This window comes from Puntigrus tetrazona, chromosome 3, assembly GCF_018831695.1.
Source record: "Puntigrus tetrazona isolate hp1 chromosome 3, ASM1883169v1, whole genome shotgun sequence".
Classification (NCBI taxonomy): Eukaryota; Metazoa; Chordata; class Actinopteri; order Cypriniformes; family Cyprinidae; genus Puntigrus; species Puntigrus tetrazona.
Window position 1 is genome coordinate 15,428,766 of NC_056701.1, and position 19,209 is coordinate 15,447,974.

Consider the following 19,209-nt stretch of genomic DNA (forward strand, 5'->3'; position numbering starts at 1 on the left):
TATGATTGATTGGTTGCTCTTAGACTAAAGCATAGCTTGTTGAATACCAATGTGGGCCCTAGATAGCATGTCTTCTTCTGAAGTAAAATCTTTAATCGTTATGTTACTTTAAAGAACAGTTCATGTTGTCTAATTAAGCCAAGACACGTAATAGGGATCTCGTAATCCTTATTTCAGAAGCAGAAGAGGTGAAAATAGTTAGAAGGCATTTGTTATGGTGATGTGACCTCCTTGCATAGAAATTCTTAAGTCTGTTTTAAAGAATGAATATAAATTCCACATTAAAATAATGTGGGTAAGGCTTGTAGAGTTTGTGTAAACAATGTTTTTGAGTTGTTTAGTATGTCTGATTGTTTTAAGCATCTATTTGTGATGCTGCTTGCTTGTTGGCTAGTCTTTCATTATATGTTTCTTTACTGTAAATGTGTTTTCCCTTTGAAATTGATGTCGGCATGTCACAAATACGGTCCATTACGGAAAGCTGTTTCCTTTCCAGAGTAAACTAAAAAAAGGTTGTTGCTGAAAATTTACTTACTGACATTTCGACTTTATTTCTTGCTATAGCAAAATACATTTTTTCACTGTGTGTCTTTATATCAAAATGTTATGTTATATCTGACAATATAACTTTAAATTTGATTTGTAAACAGGCTTTCGTGGTCCACAAACACTGAATCAAAAAATAAATGTAACTGCAAGAAGTTGCCTGCAGTTAATTCTTTGCGCAGTGTGATAGACAGCTTGTTTACAGAGTAATTGCCATTTACTTAAAATCAAATGGTTCAAGGCTTATCCATATAGGTGTTTGTTCGGTAGTGCTAGCTATTGGAATACACTGTCGCCATAGTAGTTATTGAGGGAGGATTACTGTAATGAGATAAGGCTGGCTGCATTGATCTATGTACTGAATGCTCTTAGCATAGAAGGAGAAAGATCAGCAACTCAGCAGAGTCTCTGCACTCCTGAGTCCATCAGCCACCTAATCGGATTTACATGGGGCCACTGACAGTCTTCATTAGTCCATCAGTCAAAGTCACTTCACTGAGCCTACACCACTGTTCACCCTATCACTAAAGATTCACACATGTCTCCACTGCACATACAGTTAGTTCACTTTGATAAACGATGGACATGTTCATTACCTCTGAGGCTGAATAGCTCACATGAAATACGTTTGGGAAGCTGACATACAGTATCCTTGCAGTGAGATGTACTGTTCTCTTACTAAAAGTATTTTGAAGCCATTTGTAAGGCATTTGTTGGCCTCCATGATTCTCCAGAAGGTATAAACACAGTGACACAGTGACTTTATCAGAACATTCCTCTGTTTGTTTGAACATCCAGCACAACATAGTAACAGTGGCTCAGCTCAGCGAGCTGTTTGTTTCTGTGACCAGTGGCAAAGTGATAGCAATAGTTTTTTTTTTTGGTATACTATTTTTCTTGAGGCTTTTCTATTATTGTATTAATTAAAAAGCTACAAAGAATATTTATGCATTTAAAAAATTATTTTGCCGAAGTGCAGTGTGTATCACCAATAAGTTTCCAAATGCTCTCCCCGATCTTTTTTTATTATTTTGTATTGGGATTTGTATTTATTATGCCAGTATTATTTTGTCCAATCAATTTAGCTGAATAATAAGCTGAATTCAAGTGAATAATATATTCTGTAATGTGAAAGCCTGTTTCCACCACTGACTAAAAAATAAAGGTAGAGAATTGTGAGAAACCTGCTTTTGTGAGAAAAAAAGTCTGTTTTTATCCCACAATTCTGACATTATTTTTCGCAACCATGAGTTTGTTTTTAAGTATTCTGACTTTTAAACTCACGATTGTCTTGTTTTCTCAAAATTGCATGAATTTTTTCACAGTTCTAAATTATTTTCTCAGAATTGTGGGATAAAAAAACTTGCAAAAGGGAGTTCAATTGTAAGGGGAAAAACTTAATAATTTATAACCCACATCAGTGAGTATAGTTTATATAGAATATAGTTCAAATTGTGAGAAAAAGTCACAATTACCTTTTTTTTGTGGCAGAAATGGGTAGAGGTGCTTTACATCTGAAATTAAGTTTGTTTCATAATTGATTTCTGTTATATGGTGGAGCCAGTTTGAAACCATATTGTACGTATGAAGCGCTATATAAATAGCGACTTAATTCAAGAGCTGTTCAAACAAATTGCATTTCTAGAGGCCACGAACTGGAGGCACAAAATAAAACATTAAAAGAAGTGTTGACCTGTTACAGGACGTAAGGTAGACATTCATTTGGTACATTATGCATCTCGTGTACAAAGCACATCTGTGTATAGCTTGATTCATACGGTCATCAAAATCATATGTGTATTTATTAAACACATCATGCTGTGTTTATCTTCAGATTGTGCTGGACACTGAAGGGTTTAGAGCTGTAAAATTATGAACATTATCTCAAACAGCCGAGAAGAGTCACAGACAGTGTTGTTAGTTTTCATTCTGCTTGCCTTTTCCGGATTGTTCTGCTTTTAGAGGTTCATAAAGAAGCTATGCATCGTGGGTTATGATAGAGGAATGGGGCAGTAAAAGGGTGCAGCGGCTGACTGTCTCTGGAGAAGTGCGGCCGTCCTCTGCTAACATCACTCTCTTTTAGTCTGCCATGTTGCCACCACTGAAAGCCCAGTGTCCCAACATGCATTTTCACTGTCGTTGCTTCTCCGCTGCTCTGTCCAGCAAATGCGCTCGATGCAGCAGCAGTGGGAATTCGTAGCTTTGCACTCAGACAGACCCCGTTCAGGAAAGTTGGGATGGATAGTCGATTTGTGTGTAGTGTAAATGGCTCAGACGAAAATAAAATACGTCATCGTTTACTCAACCCTTTATGTTGAAGGGAGATGAAAAGGGATTCATAAAACCACCAAAAGCACCATAAAAGTATGATTAAAAAAATAAAAAGATTACACATACACTACAGGCTTTCTCTGAACTCAGTTTGAAGGAGAAAAACGTCATGCAAGTTTTAAATGACATGATGGAAATAATGATAGAATTTTCTGAATTTTAGTTTGTCAGGTATTGTTTTTTGGGGGTGGGGTTTGAAGAGGAGATGAGCTAGATTGTTAGGAGAAAAAAGGATGTATCACAAACTATTAAATAGTTGCGTTATTGTATAACTTTCTAAAACAGAAATGCACTAATCCTTTCTGTCAAAAAAGACACGCTTCTGTTGGAAACATTATTCACAGCCTGGAAGATTATGTTTAGAATTCATCACAGCTGAGCTCAGGCTATGGCACTGCATAATGGCATGTGTCTCACTTTATGAGGAAATTTACACTAAACAATGTTTTTGCCCCATGGTATGTTCTTGAATCCGTTGCTTCAGAGTTGTTCTGGCAAATTAGCATCATATTTTTATTTCAAACCATATTTCAGTGAACACACTTTAGCTATCTTGGCACCTGAGGTGTTGTCCGCTGCTGGAATAATGATTCATAAAGCCACTTGTTGGACACGACACACAAGCACATCTGTTTATGTATGTATTCCATTGCATAAATTGTAAGCTTTAAATGGAATTTAGCCCACTGAAGATGTGACTACCATCTGTTTAATGTTGACACTGCCTGAATGTTTTTCTGATTTAGTTTATCTTGCTTCTTTCAATACCAGTGTACAAATAGCCTACAAAATTGATGATTCTAAAATTATTTGTAACGGAAGATTGATGCCCGTAAGGCTGAAAATGCTTGTCTAATCTAACACTGCAGTCGAAGAGGGTATAATGAAGGGTTTTCATTATTCTTTTACTAATCCATTACTAATCTGTTGTTCCTGGGTAACAAGCAGTCTGGGGTAGGCATATAAATATTCATGAAGTACATTGATTAATGTATGTAGATCAATGCAGACAGCAGAAGCAGTGGAGCCTCCTAGTGGTGACCTGTCAGCTCAGTTTTACTTCATTATACTTGCAAAGGTTTGTTTCAGTGATAAGTATAGATATAGATATAGATAGGTATAGATGTTTGTTTCATGTGACGAGCATGGAATAGAAACTATTTACTTTTATTAAGATTTATACAACTTAGTATATGTAGAAATGATATTAGCATTATTAAATTACTTTAAAAGAATTGTTGGGCTACTTAATGCACTAATGCAGTTTTGTGTCTTTGAGATCAATGAAACCCTATAGGTTCGAATGTACACTGGTTTTATCTTTCTAAACGGACATGTTTTACACAGTGACTTTCAGCTTGCCCCGTAGCGATGGTGATTGTCTAACAGTTTGACGTATTGATTTTATAACCGTGTGTTAACGTGAGCGGTATCCAGGTGAACGCTGAGGGTGGCTGCTCTTATAACGACCAGCAGAAGCAAGAGGCTCGTATCGTTGATGCTTCCTTTAAAATGTGTTTATTGATTTGCACTGTGCTGAAGAACTGAAGAGTGCAGTAGTAATTCTTCAGTTCTTAAACTGCTATAGTCTGCAACAGCAAATGTAAGGAGACTCATTCTCTGGCCCTGAAACTGCTTATGATGGACAGATTTTAGAGGTAATGTCCGTCTGATTGATCTGCATTGCTTTGCTCTCAATAAAAGAGCTTATAATGCTTTGGGGTTTGTTTTGCTTGTTTAACCTCAGCCTAGAAAACGAACAATCGTAATTGCTTCGAAATATCTTTATCATTTGGCCCAGAGGTGTTATGTTACATAAACTGTTCATTTATCATCGGGATGTGCCGCAGTTCTCTGTGTTTATATACAGTAGTCTGACTCCCACCCACAGGCGTTTCGTGTGTTTTCGTGAGAGTAAAGGTGTGTGAAGGTGCCATTATGAGGGTCAGCTATTGAGGTCACTCATATGTTGTATTCCCAGCAGTATCTTGGCATGACTTTGGCCCCCAGAAGGTAATGAGGTGTGGCTCTGTTTCCTCTCACAGCCTGAGGAGCTGACAAACATTCTGGAGATTAGCAACATCGTCTTCACTAGCATGTTTGTCCTCGAAATGCTCTTCAAACTGCTGGCCTTTGGCATCTTTGGCTATATCAAGAACCCCTACAACATCTTTGATGGGATTATTGTAGTCATAAGGTAAGATCTGCTATGTGTTTATATCTTATATAATATAAATACTAAGGCCTGGTTTCACAGACAGGGATTAGGCAATAGTTCAATTAAGACAAAGTAATTTTTTTAAACATTCCTTAGAAAAACAATAGCGGTGTGCATCCTAAGACAAAACTAAGGCACTGCCACATTTTAAGATCAGTCAGTGTAGGTTTCTTTCAGTTGAAACAGCCCAAATTTACGTTTTAGTTTTGGATTAGGCCTAAACCCTTTTTGTGAGACCAGGGGTAAACTATCTACACAATGCATATTAAGTTTTTAATGTTTTTTAAATAAATCAAAGCTGTATTTATTTCTATAATAATACATTAAAAACTGTGTAAAATGTGAAATATTATTACAATTTGTCCCCAGACATTTCGTGTATAATCAAAATATACATTATATGTATTATTATATTTTGCAACTATGAAAAATGTATAAAATAAATAAAAATGACCTAAAATTGCAATAATTAAAACAAAAACATGGACACGTTATGCATCAGCTAATCAGATGCTGCTATGGAGGATAGTGGGAACTCTTTTTTTTTTTTTTTAATACATTTGTTATGATACTTGAGGTGATGATTTTTTTTTTAAATATGAACTATTATATATAGAAATGCATTGAATATAAGCATGTGTTTCTGTGACAGTGTGTGGGAGATCATAGGACAGGCGGATGGGGGTCTTTCAGTGCTGAGGACGTTTCGTCTCCTGCGTGTGCTCAAACTGGTGCGCTTCCTCCCTGCTCTGCGCAGACAGCTGGTGGTCCTGATGAAGACCATGGACAATGTGGCTACATTCTGCATGCTGCTCATGCTTTTCATCTTTACATTTAGGTGCAGACCATACCCACAACTCACTCAGCCAATTAGAACCGAGCTTGCTGTGCAGTGTCACCAAAACTATAATCTTGACTTTATAAAACACTGTGCATCATTAATTCTAGTTTGTGAGCAGTAATGTGCTGAAAATGGCCTTGTCATAAGCAGAGTTCTGGAATTAACACAAATGTTTACACGTTTAATTTTTCTTTTACTGTCAACACAGCATTCTTGGAATGCATCTTTTTGGATGCAAATTCAGCATGAAAATGGAGAATGGAGACACTATTCCGGACAGGAAAAACTTTGATTCCCTGCTGTGGGCCATTGTCACTGTGTTTCAGGTCAGAAGAGAGACTGTACTGGGGTCAGGCAATGCATACACTGGGGGGAAATAACAAGTAACAACTGAAGTAGAAATACTGAAATAGTATTTTTTATTTTTAAACATACTTTAATAATCTGTATAGTAGACATAAGAAAAATTATTATTTTCAACTTTAATTTATTACAAATGCAGCATGCTGTAAACAGTGTTTTCAAGGTTACTTTTGCAATGTAATAGGTTTAGAGATTACAAATGACCCTATTTTTAATTTAAGTTGTTAGTTTATTAATGTTTACTGTTTAATGTAGCTGATTATATTTTGATTACTTTTCTGAATTTGTAGCAAATGTTTCCAACTGTTAATCAGTTAACCAGCTCAGGTTGTAGCCTAAAGCTTTCCGCAGAAATGTAGATTGCTATACATAATTGCTGCACTGCTATTCTGATGCTTTTTATTGGTTCTCTTGTTTGAATTTGCAGTGATTACATTTATTTCATAATTAGATTTATGTGTAACTAGCGTGACTAGTAATGTTACTACCCAACTAGTTTCAGGTTAGGGTTATTTTAGGATATTATAAATCCCACAAACCTATTTATAAACTCCATATCAATATCTTGAGCTATATAGTAGCTACTATAGCACTCACTACAATGGAAGGCCTTTGTGTGCAGGATTTCCTGCATTAGCACAATTTCATGGGATGAAGCTGAGTTGCTGAAGCTGCACTGTATCTGTATATGCCGTACTGCAGCTATTCTCATTATATTATCATCAAGCAAAAAAAAAAAGATTTAATTGCTAGACTGGGACAGCCAATTACTTTCACTTCAGTAAGAAGCAGAACTTTGAATAGTTTGTACAGTATCATCACAAAACACTATTTAGAAGCAGACCTCTAGCATTAAATTCTGTATTAATTTCAACCACTATGTAATTCAGTTGAAGGAAAGTGCACGTACAAAACACTACCCTATTGCACAATTAATTGATACATCGCAGGTTTTTTACTTACACAGCCATTTCCTGTTCTCTTCTGTTTGTGCTTACACTTGTATTTCAGATCCTGACCCAGGAAGACTGGAACGTGGTCCTCTATAATGGAATGGCTTCCACCACCCCATGGGCGGCTCTTTACTTTGTGGCTCTGATGACTTTTGGGAATTATGTGCTCTTTAACCTACTGGTGGCCATCTTAGTGGAGGGATTTCAGGCAGAGGTAACAAAAAGGAAATCTATTTTAGCTGGCTCAGTTTCAGTAGTGTTTATTTTCTGAAGATATGTGCACAGAGCAGGAGTTTTCTCCAGATAGCCTGGGGAGTTAAACTTCATTGCTCACACAATACTGCAGTCAACATAAAAATAAGCATTTGACCTAAGAATCATTCTTCAAAATAATATTTCGACAGTCAAGATGTGTTCTATCAGCTGTTGAGTATCGGAAAGAAACAGATTTGCAAATTAATGACCTTTTAATTTTATCAAACGTTCGTGATTCAGTTTGATTCATTTTAGCAGTTCACTCATGTACTGAATTGTTTGCATTTTAATGGGATACTTTATAACACAAAAATGTTGGACAAGGTTGATATTTACCTTAAATGCTCCAAATGTCTTTTAAAGTAATTTATTAAAGCAGCATCAAATGTAAAAAAGTAAAGAATGCGCTTCAATTAACTTCAATTTTAACGTAACCATATGACTCTCATCCTCCCATTGAGTCTCCCATCAGTCTTCCTCTGTCAGCGGCGCTAAGACCAGTTATACAGCTCGACTCGGTGACTGAGATATTCTTACGGAAACTTAAACACGACTTTATATCTTGCCAAGAACTTCAGAATACAATGCATAAAATGATAAAAAATGAAAATTAACCTACCATAATGATCTTTCGCCTTTCACAGAGGTGCAGAGGAGGTGTGTGTGGTTGTTTTTTTGCGGTCATTCAGTACTTTGGTATTTAGATTTACAGAAGTTAAATATTATTATGAATGCACTAAAAATCTAACACATAACACACTGTACGCAGCATATACTGTACAAAGCTTGAGAAACTATACTGTGAAAACAAATATGATTTATAGTGAGGCTGTTTACTAGCTTTGACTAGGAAATTCTGATGTTATCATAAACCTGTGAGATGGCCCTGGGGCTGTCAACTCGAAAGCTGATTGGTTAATCCAATGTTTTTATTGATTTTAAGATACAGAAGTCTTCACTGTTGATTCTGAAGGCCTGAAGGCAGATTTCTATGACCATGGCAACACAATTGCTGAAATATGATTGGATAAAAGCTATAATAAAAACATACACTACTGGAAGCAGCGCAACCTAAAGAAAAGTAATGGAATTAAGAGAAAAGACAATTGGAGATCATTTAATACACGTTCATGGAAAAATAAAGTAAAAAAGTCAGTGATTCTGATAATGTTTAGGCCATCAGAGAAGGGCTGACAGCCGGCCACTGTTGTACACATCATATGGGGGGTAAAAAAATATATACAGTATATAAAACTATACAAAAATACAAAATTTACATAAATTTATAATTTTATTATAAAACAATTAACCAACTCCCTGTCTAAATCTATAGATAAAAATTAAGATTTCATTAACAATTGAAATCCGTTGTGTCACAACTTGTTTTGTACGTGTAAAGTTTAGATTAGCTACAAAATTTAAATAAATATTGAATAAGAAGTAAATCTATCATACCGTACGCCATATGTTAATTCAAAATCTAAATATGTAGATAATATGCAAATTGGTAGCTCCTTGAAGAAGGTAAACCTTTGGCGCACAACTTGTTTTGCTTTCGGGATTTACAGAATTTGGCTTCTTAAGCATGCAGATCCATCCACAAAGTAGCTGCTTTCTCCAAATAGTCTGGGGAGTTCAACTGCATTGCTGATACAGTGCTGCAGTGTTTGGCCCATCTGTCATGCTGGGGACTGTGTGAATTGTGAACTTGTTATTAGTAGGTGTAAAGGCTAAAACAAACACCAACTTCGCACAACCCTAAGCGCAATCGAGGTCTAGCAGAGTACTGATCATATGGGCACCACAGCTGTCTGTATGCACAGCAGGCTGTGACTGAGTGAAGGGCAGTGTGTTGTTGATGCCAGAGGCCGACGTCCTCTGAGAGAAGACTCCTGTTTGGCTTCAGTGCATCCTGAATAACACTTTAGTGGGCTGAGCGGCTACCGAAGTGTCCACAGAAAGCTCTTGTGCTTTGCAGGGGGACGCTAACAAGTCAGATGTGGATGAGGAAAAGCGCTCGGAGAACTTTGAAGAGGAAGAGAAGATGGGGGAACTACGAGCTACAGGTTACTTTCTTTCACACATAAAATGTTACTGCCGGGTAACATGTAAAACGCACACTTTTTACACAACATAACTTTCTCCGATTCTTAACCTGTTCATTCGGGCATATAGCTAATTTAATTTCAGACCCCATTAAAGAGAGCAGTGGTCCTCTAGAGCCACATCACCACTTCACATATATGAATCTACAGGAGAAAATGCCCTTTTTATGTACCCTTCTTCCATTTACCTTTACTACCTTGTCATTCATGGATAATCGGATTTAATTGTGTTTACTAAATGGTGATGACTTTGATCCTTACACCAACAGAGCTGAAGATGTACTCTCTGATGATGTCAGCGAATGGGCATGTGGATCCTCGAGGCACTTTACCCCCTCCTATCATCATGCGCACGGCTGCCACCCCCATGCCCACTCCCAAGAGCTCACTCGGCCCCGAGTCAGTGTTTGGTTTAAACGAGTCCAGGCGGGGCAGTGGCATCTCAATAGATCCAAGTGCTTTTGATCAAAAATCCCTGGTAAGAAAAAGAAACTGCTTTTAAATTGCAATCAGCTGTCCATTACAGTGACGTCGCATATAGATTGCTTGAGCATACAGTAAAGTAGTTGTGAAAAGAACATAAAATGAAAGTGATGTCTTCATTTATCATTTTAGGACTTATGTAAGTTAGTTCAGGTTTTTACATTCTGATGTCATTTTCTACAACTCCAAATAGGAAAGATAATTATTAATTAAAATTTTGCTTTCTACAGTATTTTACATTGACAAAGTAATGTAGAATATAATTTAAATATATTTTAAAACATAATTATTATGTCTAATGCAATGTATTCAAGGTGTATAGACACATTATAGTTTTTATATACATCAGATTTAAACTTTTCCTTTTCCTTTTTATAAAATAAAATGAAACCAACGTAAATACAAAGAACTAATGTTTTATTTTCTTCATTGTGGACACATTTGTTTGTCACATACCTTTAATGTGATGTCTCTTTAAAATGTTTAAAATGCATAAATGTTATATTGTACTTTTTGCTATTTGTTTTACTGTAGTCAGGGTATTCGTTAGACACAGGGCCAAGAGCCTGAGTAATTAAATTAAAATACAGTTAATGAAACTGTAAAAGTGGCATCATTCTGATTCTAAACAGCTCTTGAAAAAAAGAATACAAAGGAATCAAGCTTTTAATCTTATCAGTTACATTAATTCATTGTTTGTGATTCACTTTGATTCATTCGGATAGGTCACTCAAGCAATGAATCGTTTGCCACTGCTTCTTTCACTATGACAGTAAGGGATTACTTTATAAGACAGAATACAAACAATCAAAAATGGATGTGGTGGTTATGTACATTAAATCCTCTTTAGGAAACAAAACTTGCAAATGTCTTCTATTGTTTGTCAGTGGCAAAGCAGCTTTTCGTTGCGCGTACAGCTTGCAAACAACTCTCTACTGCAGTTATTGCCAATTTTTATGTAAAGCATTATCAAAAAATAACAAAATATGAAGTTACTTTTCAGTGTGCCTCAGTTCTAATGAAAGGCTACAAATGTTCCTGACTGTAGTACTTAATTGCAGTTACAAGCAATATGTGTAACATAGGTATATTCCTCTACTATCTCAGTCTAGCCCAAGAAGGTCTCCATGCCACCCCCGTGGCTCAGGCAGTAACTGGGGCAGCCGCAGGTCAAGCTGGAACAGCTTAGGACGGGCGCCGAGTTTGAAAAGGAAAGACACGTCTGGGGAGAGAGAGTCTCTGCTGTCTGGAGATGGCCGGGGCAGCTTTGAGGACGAAGACTTAGAGGGGGAGAAGCTGGCCAATATCAGTGGAGGCTCACTGCAGCATCCCAGCTCTCTAGATATCCCTGAGCTGCACCAAACCCCCAGCTTCAGCTCACTGGGAGACTACCACGACTGCAATGGAAGAAGCCTGCACCTGCCCAGCGACCTGTCCGCCAACCTCAACAAAGAAGACTCCATCGCAGAGGAGGACATGGATGACGTAAGTAACGGCTTAACGCTGTTGTTTGTTACAGTCAGGCAGTGCTTATGACTTGCTTTTGGAAGATGTCTTCCCAGGGGTTTGTCTTGTGAGGAGACTAATTGTCACGCTGTAATTGATTCAGCACCGTAGTCTGAAGGCAGTAATTGTTTTTCTCAGTGGTTGAAAAGTGACCTTTACTGGTGTCAGTGTGATGATATCTGCTCGCTCAAGAGGCCTGGTCTTGAAATTGAGTTCTAAGTGCTGTGAAATAAACAGAAATCAACAGGGCTACAATATAGACCTACGTACAAATAACGTCCACAACCAGCCAAAGGTCTGGACATGCACAACTTATTATTTTTTACTCACTGTAGCATAGTAGCCATCTTTAAAATGGTGAAGAATCATGTTTTTCAATCAACTGTTTTCAATATTAATAAATAGAAATGTTTCCCGAGCAGCATATTCATGTGACACTGAAGACTGCTTTAGACTGCTTTAGAAAAAGGCAGCTTTAACATTTAAAAAAAATATTAAAATAGAAAAGCAATATAGAAAGTATATTTTCATTTAAAATTGTAATAATATCACTATATTCACTACAATTCATTATATTAGAGTGTCTTTGGTGAGAGCAAAAGAGACTTCATTTATAAACATAAAAAAATCTTACCAAATCCTAACTAGTGAATGATAAGTCGCTTTGGAAAACAACTAAATGAATAAACATAAGAAGACAAAAATGTTGTCTTTTTATGTTATTGAAATTAAGTTATGCATCATGAAGCTACTGAGCTGTTGAAAAAAACACTTAAAATTGTTTGAAAGGTGCTGCATGGCATTAAATGAAACAACATAATTGAGTACATGAAAAAAGTCCATAAAAACTGCATAAAAGTGTCAGTGCTTCACATGAACAAGTAGAAGTTAGTTGGAAATGTTATTATAATGATTTCCCACAATTGTATTACCATCCGTATAATTACAACTGCTTCATAGTGTCATTTCTTCAAGTTAATCCATCTTTCTAGCCAAGTACCTGGCATCAATTAGACATTTAAACAAAAGGGATTTTAATTGTGCAAAATTTTTATTGCAGAAAACACATTTGGAAAATAAACAGTTATGGCTATGAAATGGTAATTCATCAAATTTAGACAAAATCTCTCTTTATTGATATATTGAATCAAGACCATTAGCGTAATGTTTATATCCGGAGGTTCTTATCTACACTAAACACTTTAACTCCTGACAATGCTGTAGTTAGTGTTTAGAGCTGTAGTAATTAGCTGTAGTTCTTGCTCAGTTTGCTTATAGCTCTCTCTTGTGTTACAGAGCTTCTGTTTCCGTCTCAAGAGAACTTTTGAGGCATATAAACCTAAGTGGTGTAAAGACCATGAAGAGTGGTCCCTTTACCTGTTCTCTCCTCAGAACAAGTAAGCTTTTGCCAACAACTGACCAATTACTTCTTTACTTTCAAAGTTTCACATTCAGTTTTGAAATGCAACATTGTTTCACAATTCTGTCCTAGGTTTCGGGTGATGTGTCAAAGGTTAATTTCTCACAAGCTGTTTGATCATGTAGTCTTGGTATTCATCTTCCTAAACTGCATTACCATTGCTCTGGAAAGACCCTCTCTTCCGCAATCCGTAAGTTTGCTTAAGTAGAAATTTGCATTTATTCTTTGGTGTTGTCAAGCTTACTGGATGTACGATATAGTATCTTCTTTTGTTTTTAATTTCAGGAGCGAAAGTTTCTCGTTATCTCCAATTATGTTTTCACTGTGATTTTTGTTGCTGAAATGACTGTGAAGGTATGGTACAGGTTTTTTTCTCTTTATATAATGAGTATTCATTCCACAAAACACTCTTACACGTGTGATATGGCTTGTATTAAAGGTGGTGGCCCTCGGCTTCTGCGCCGGGAAGCAAAGTTATCTGCAGAGCACCTGGAATGTTCTGGATGGGGTGCTGGTCTCTGTCTCTCTCATTGACATTCTGTTCTCCCTGGCCTACTCTGGTGGAAACCGAATCCTTGGCATCCTGAGGGTTCTTCGTCTGCTGAGAACTCTGCGGCCACTGAGGTGAGCCAGAGAAAGGTCACAACGTGCTGTCTGAGGCTCGGGCAATCAATGAATTCCCCTACATGGTCATTGCTTCAGTTAAGGAATAAACTGAAGGTTAATTATGTGGTTGCATTACCTCCTAAATCTACATGCTAAAAGCCCCTTCTCACTTAACGATTGAACTAAAGCTTTGCAAAATGAAGCCTATTATCCTTGAATTATTTCTAGGCAAGACTAGGCAGAGGTTTATCAATCTTACAGGTTTGTACCAGACAATTGTGCAATTACATGTTCCTGGAATACAAACAAGTTAAAACAGGTTGCGTCTTTGTTTTTTCACGTAAATAGAGTGATTAGTCGTGCTCCTGGACTGAAGCTGGTGGTGGAAACTCTAATAACGTCCCTGAGGCCCATTGGGAACATTGTGCTGATCTGCTGTGCCTTCTTTATTGTCTTTGGCATTCTTGGAGTTCAGGTAATTACTTCAAATGCCACATGCTTTTCAACAGAAATGTGAGGGGTTTTTATATAACTCATATGCAATGTTATTAATTCTTAGCTCTTCAAAGGAAAGTTTTACCATTGTGAAGGTGGCGACACCAAAAACATCACCAATAAGTCTGATTGTCTTCAAGCAAACTACAAATGGATTCGGAGAAAATACAACTTTGACAACTTGGGACAGGTAATTGTTATTTATTTGTTTGGTCACATTTAATTGGATAGTGCACCCAAAAATGAAAATTCTAACCAAATAATGGCCATAAATGGTTTATTTAACTTTAACAGTGCTTATCAGAAAAAAAATTGCAAATCTGGTTTTTGCATTTTTTTAATGGTTTTGCCGGAACATGTCTCTCTTCCACAGGCTCTCATGTCGCTGTTCGTACTTTCTTGTAAGGACGGCTGGGTCAATATAATGTATGACGGGTTGGACGCTGTTGGGGTGGACATGCAGGTTTGGATCTGCTTTGCTCATTCTGGCACATGACTTTCCTAATCACATGACTTTCCTAATTTGTTATATGATGGATGTGTCCTCTTCCTGTCCTTCACGCCTGCAGCCTGAGCGCAATCACAACCCCTGGATGCTCCTCTACTTCATCTCTTTCCTGCTGATCGTCAGCTTCTTTGTGTTGAACATGTTTGTGGGAGTGGTGGTGGAGAACTTCCACAAGTGTCGCCAGGACCAGGAGGAAGAGGAGGCACGTCTGCGTGAGGAGAAGAGGCAGAGACTGCTGGAGAAAAAGCGCAGGAGTAAGGCGAATTGCGGGTCTGGTCGGTAGTCTATTTTTCTGAGCACTGCCTGCTTCCAGAGCCTGAGAGAGAAAGCTAGAGAAAGAAAAAAAATGACAGAAGCAGTCAAAAGGCTGAGGAAATTCAAAAACCATGCATAATTTGGTCTGATCTGATGTCAGCCTTGGATTGTGATGGACTGCAGCATGTTCCTGCATGAAATGCCCGTAACACTAAATGCTGCATGACAAATCAACAGGGGAAGTTTGAAAAGTACATATGGGGTCAGCATCATGGCCAAAGCAGCAGAGCGTCCTGCTATGAATGCTCTATGCACTGTAGTGTAGTCAATTAATAGACATTTGAACTAGTACCATTTAGGACTGTTCATTTAATGTGTTAGTTATGTGTTTGTTTTACTAACATCAGAGCAATTAAGGTTAAAGTATCGATGCACCTCTGCAAAAACAGCCAGCAAAAAGCTGTTTGCCCATCCTTTAATGTAATAATAGTTTTCAAAGACTTTTAAGCTTGAAAAAGTTCCTTTTAATGTGTTAAGATCATGGCACGATATGCAGCTCAATGGCCAAAAATGTCAGTCTGCATGTGTACTTAGACCAAGAGTGCATCCTCTGTGAGTTTACACTACTGTTCAAAAGTTTTTGGTCGGTAAGATTTTTTCATGTTTTTGAAGTCTCAAAAACATCCTTGGAGTTTCTTAAAAAAAAAAAAAACTTTTGAAAAACAGTGTATATATCAGACAGATACAAACTCCATTGCAAAATGGATTGCTATGGACCGTTAGGCCAGTGATAGGTTTTAGATCAATGACACTAAATCATTTTTTCAAGGATTCAGTCCTGTCCTTTTGTGTTTTTAATTTATCTTCATTTAAGCATTTGGTAAGAAAATATAAATGCCTTTAATTTAATTAATTAGCTAAAAAAAAGTTAAAAATATTAACATTTTCAATTGACTGAAAACACTAGTAGTAATGCTTCCAAAGGAGAAAGATTCTAGAGTACTAAACTCAAATATACGAAATATTACATCAAGCAAAGTTACATCATATTATCCATTTGAGAGGTTAGTTGCCTGTGGTCTGTCTGTCTGTCTAAATCAGTTTGGTACACTAAGGGCACTATTAAGGTTGTCTGGCTGTGAGCATTGAGGAAAGTAAGAATGCCAGCCATGATTTTAAGTGACTAAACGAATAAATGTGAAGAAGTGTGTTCTTTGTTTAAGCACCTCAGCTGCCAGGGCAAAGCTTCCTGATAAACGATCTTTAGCATAAAAGCTGGCAGTTTTATCTACGTTTGTCACACTTGGCTCCTCCAGCCTTTACTGCAGTCAAGGGATTAATCGTGTATGTGACTGTGACTTATAGTACTCATAGCCGAGTCCATAGCAGTTGAGTTTTATTTCCCTGGATCTATTCAAAGAGTCCCTCAATACATTCATCTGGGATAGATCGAAGGTCGTCTCTCAAAACAGTCCTCAACAAATTAGGGATGTCCAGAACCGTTCTCAAGGATTGGGAGCAGGGCTGATCAAGCATGTTTTTTTAATTGATCGGTATCAGCTCTCTTTAGCCCGATGTCAGAAGCAATGCTGGTGATGTGTGGTAGGTGGCAGTATTCATTATCCAATAGATCTGACAACCACCATTAAAAGGAAACAAAGACGCTCAAATGTATTGCTATGGGTTGACGCAAACTTCATGCTTTCTAACCATATCTTCACTTTTTTACCTTTATGTTGCAATTATTCTGCTTATTGTATACATAAAATTAGTAGTCCCATATATTTCAAATGTCTTTATACAGTGTATAAAGTACACTTTAGACAGACACTCAATGACTCATATTGCATTGGGGGCACAAAAAACCTTATTGGGACATCCCTAGTATAAATAGGTGTTTCTTCAACTGTGGCCATGTGGACTTTAGGAAAGTAGCTTTGTAGAACACATTTGTCATACATCATAGGATAACTGTTATGAAAACTCACATCACAGATTGTGCACAATTGTGTAGTATTCAAAATTGTGATGATATTATGTTTACAATTTAAGGAGATCACTCAATAAACAAAAAATGTTTGGTGTGGTGAAAATGACGGCTTAAGTGAGGGACACGATTTTGAACAAACAAAATCATGCTATAAATATAAATCTGTTCATTTCAAATTTGTTTAGATGATCGTAGTTGGGACATAAACAACAAAAACCCCTTTGGACACAAAGGTACCTGAAGTTGAAGAAACATTTTTATATATAATATATCCAAATCACCAATCTGTGGATTTGTTCATTATCCAGAGCCACATGGAATCTGCACCCACAGAAAGCTCCTCAAAATGTAAATAAATTGCTCTACCCGTGATTTCATTTCTAAAGTATTTGGACTAATTTGCAAATGAATCTTTGAGCTATCAATAAGAGTACAGAATTAATCAGATACTCCCCAAATTCAGATCAGAAAATGTTGAAAACAGCAACAGATTCCATCTGGGCCTGCCATTATCCCATCAAACTGAAAGACAGGCTGTTTCTGTGTGCAACTATGTAAGACTTTCAGGGTGGCCATGAGTGTGGTATCTGCTAGGGAGAGATGTTTCATTTAATGCTTATGCTGTACCTGCATGTGTAATATCTTTATCAGATAATCAGTAGCTCAAAGGCTTCTCTCTTGGCATATGGTATTTACCTGTAAACATGCTTTTATGGCAGACTCAGAAAGATGGATTCAAACTCAAATCAATTTTATGGTTGCTGTCATGTCCAATATATCACACGCAGTACAACTAATCGATAAACAGTCACCTCTAAGTTCTCCTTGAGAAACACTCGATATGTTCCCGTAACCAGTGCTACTCACAGAAGTCCTTTCATATGTTCTCCCACATACTGCCATGTTTACAACGGCATGTTCACCAAAGCAGCATGCTCGAAACCCATGAAGGCACAAGTGCTGCACGAGAGGACTTTAAACGGATAGTTTTGCAATGATACCACAATGGTGGCGAGATAAGTAGCGGTCCTCTCTGCAGCAGTTGTCCTCTCACACCCAGTGCCTTTTTCCTCTGCATCAGTGGTTCGGTTTATCTGTGTTTACCCTGCACTCACTCTTCTGTGCTGTCTGTCTGTTTGACTGTATCAACAGAGGCCCAGCAGAGACCATACTATGCAGATTACTCTCCGGCCCGGCTCTACATCCACACACTGTGTACCAACCACTACCTGGACCTCTTCATCACCTGCATCATCGGCATCAATGTGGTCACTATGTCTATTGAGCATTTCAACCAGCCTCGCGTGAGTCTATGAACACTTTGAACGCGCATTTGTTTGATTTAGTTGCATAAAGCTGCAGTTTATCGGTGGAAAGCTAAAGTAGTAAACCTGGAAAGTGTTGATACTCTGTCTTTAATAACCAGATTCACAAAACAGTCTTAAAAGTTAGAAATTAGAAATATTTTGTATAACATTTTGCTCTTATGTTCTTTTCTTAAGATTGCTCTAAAGACTATTACTTTTTATTGTATCAGGCCCTCATAATTGATGCATTATTAAATACGGTCAAAATAGTACCTTTCTGTAAATTGCAGCACTGAAACTGATGAAATCATTGTTTCTATCGCACACAGTACCTTGAAGATGCACTGAAATACTGTAACTATGTCTTTACCGTCGTCTTCATAATTGAGGCTTTGCTCAAGCTTGTGGCATTTGGTTTTCGGAGATTCTTCAAAGACAGGTATTCTGACCCACTATATGGCTCTAGATGTCTAATGTGAATGTAAATATATTGTAAACAAGATAAACAATATACATATATTCACACACACACACACACACACACACACACAATAGGTCCTTTGCCACAATCTGCATTGTTAAAAGGGCTTTTTAAATAAAGGTGATTGGTTGATTTATATTTTGCACTGAAAACATTTCTGGAAATAAAATCTATTTCATATTGATATTATGAAATAGTGTGCTAAAATGATTATAAATTCACTAACAAAACAATTGTGTTTTTTTAGTGTGCTCTTTAGATGGTATTAGGCTATTTCACTTGCTATATACATTACATTCTCATGACCAATTTATTTTTAACTAAGCCTTCTTATTCTAATTCTAATCCTGACTCTCTAAGAAAGTCTATAGGGAGTCTTGTCGGCCCCAACCCCTCAGTGACCTTGTCTCTTATCTCATGCTCTCTTTGTGCATTGGATATACTTGGTATTCTTAGATATCTGTAGTCATGCAGTAATTTCCAACTGCTTAACCTAATAAAGTTCATTTAAACACCCCATCAGCTTTGTGTACAGCATAATATATT

The 19,209-nt window shown here is 37.2% G+C and overlaps 1 protein-coding gene across 4 annotated transcripts in view; it reads left to right on the top strand.

The window, feature by feature from the left end:
* cacna1ha (calcium channel, voltage-dependent, T type, alpha 1H subunit a) overlaps window positions 1-19,209 on the top strand; it is an 86,724-nt gene that overhangs the window by 59,966 nt on the left and 7,549 nt on the right. For 3 of the 4 annotated variants that reach the window (XM_043233838.1, XM_043233837.1, XM_043233835.1), the window contains exons 11-27: window positions 4,923-5,074; window positions 5,748-5,933; window positions 6,145-6,262; window positions 7,311-7,466; window positions 9,486-9,573; window positions 9,882-10,090; window positions 11,203-11,580; window positions 12,898-12,998; window positions 13,094-13,211; window positions 13,307-13,375; window positions 13,461-13,645; window positions 13,976-14,102; window positions 14,187-14,312; window positions 14,496-14,585; window positions 14,692-14,905; window positions 18,028-18,179; window positions 18,512-18,621. In XM_043233838.1, coding sequence (XP_043089773.1) covers window positions 4,923-5,074; window positions 5,748-5,933; window positions 6,145-6,262; window positions 7,311-7,466; window positions 9,486-9,573; window positions 9,882-10,090; window positions 11,203-11,580; window positions 12,898-12,998; window positions 13,094-13,211; window positions 13,307-13,375; window positions 13,461-13,645; window positions 13,976-14,102; window positions 14,187-14,312; window positions 14,496-14,585; window positions 14,692-14,905; window positions 18,028-18,179; window positions 18,512-18,621 — 2,579 coding nt within the window. The remainder of the gene's footprint in view (window positions 1-4,922; window positions 5,075-5,747; window positions 5,934-6,144; window positions 6,263-7,310; window positions 7,467-9,485; window positions 9,574-9,881; window positions 10,091-11,202; window positions 11,581-12,897; window positions 12,999-13,093; window positions 13,212-13,306; window positions 13,376-13,460; window positions 13,646-13,975; window positions 14,103-14,186; window positions 14,313-14,495; window positions 14,586-14,691; window positions 14,906-18,027; window positions 18,180-18,511; window positions 18,622-19,209) is intronic. The other variant, XM_043233836.1, reaches the window with a different exon arrangement.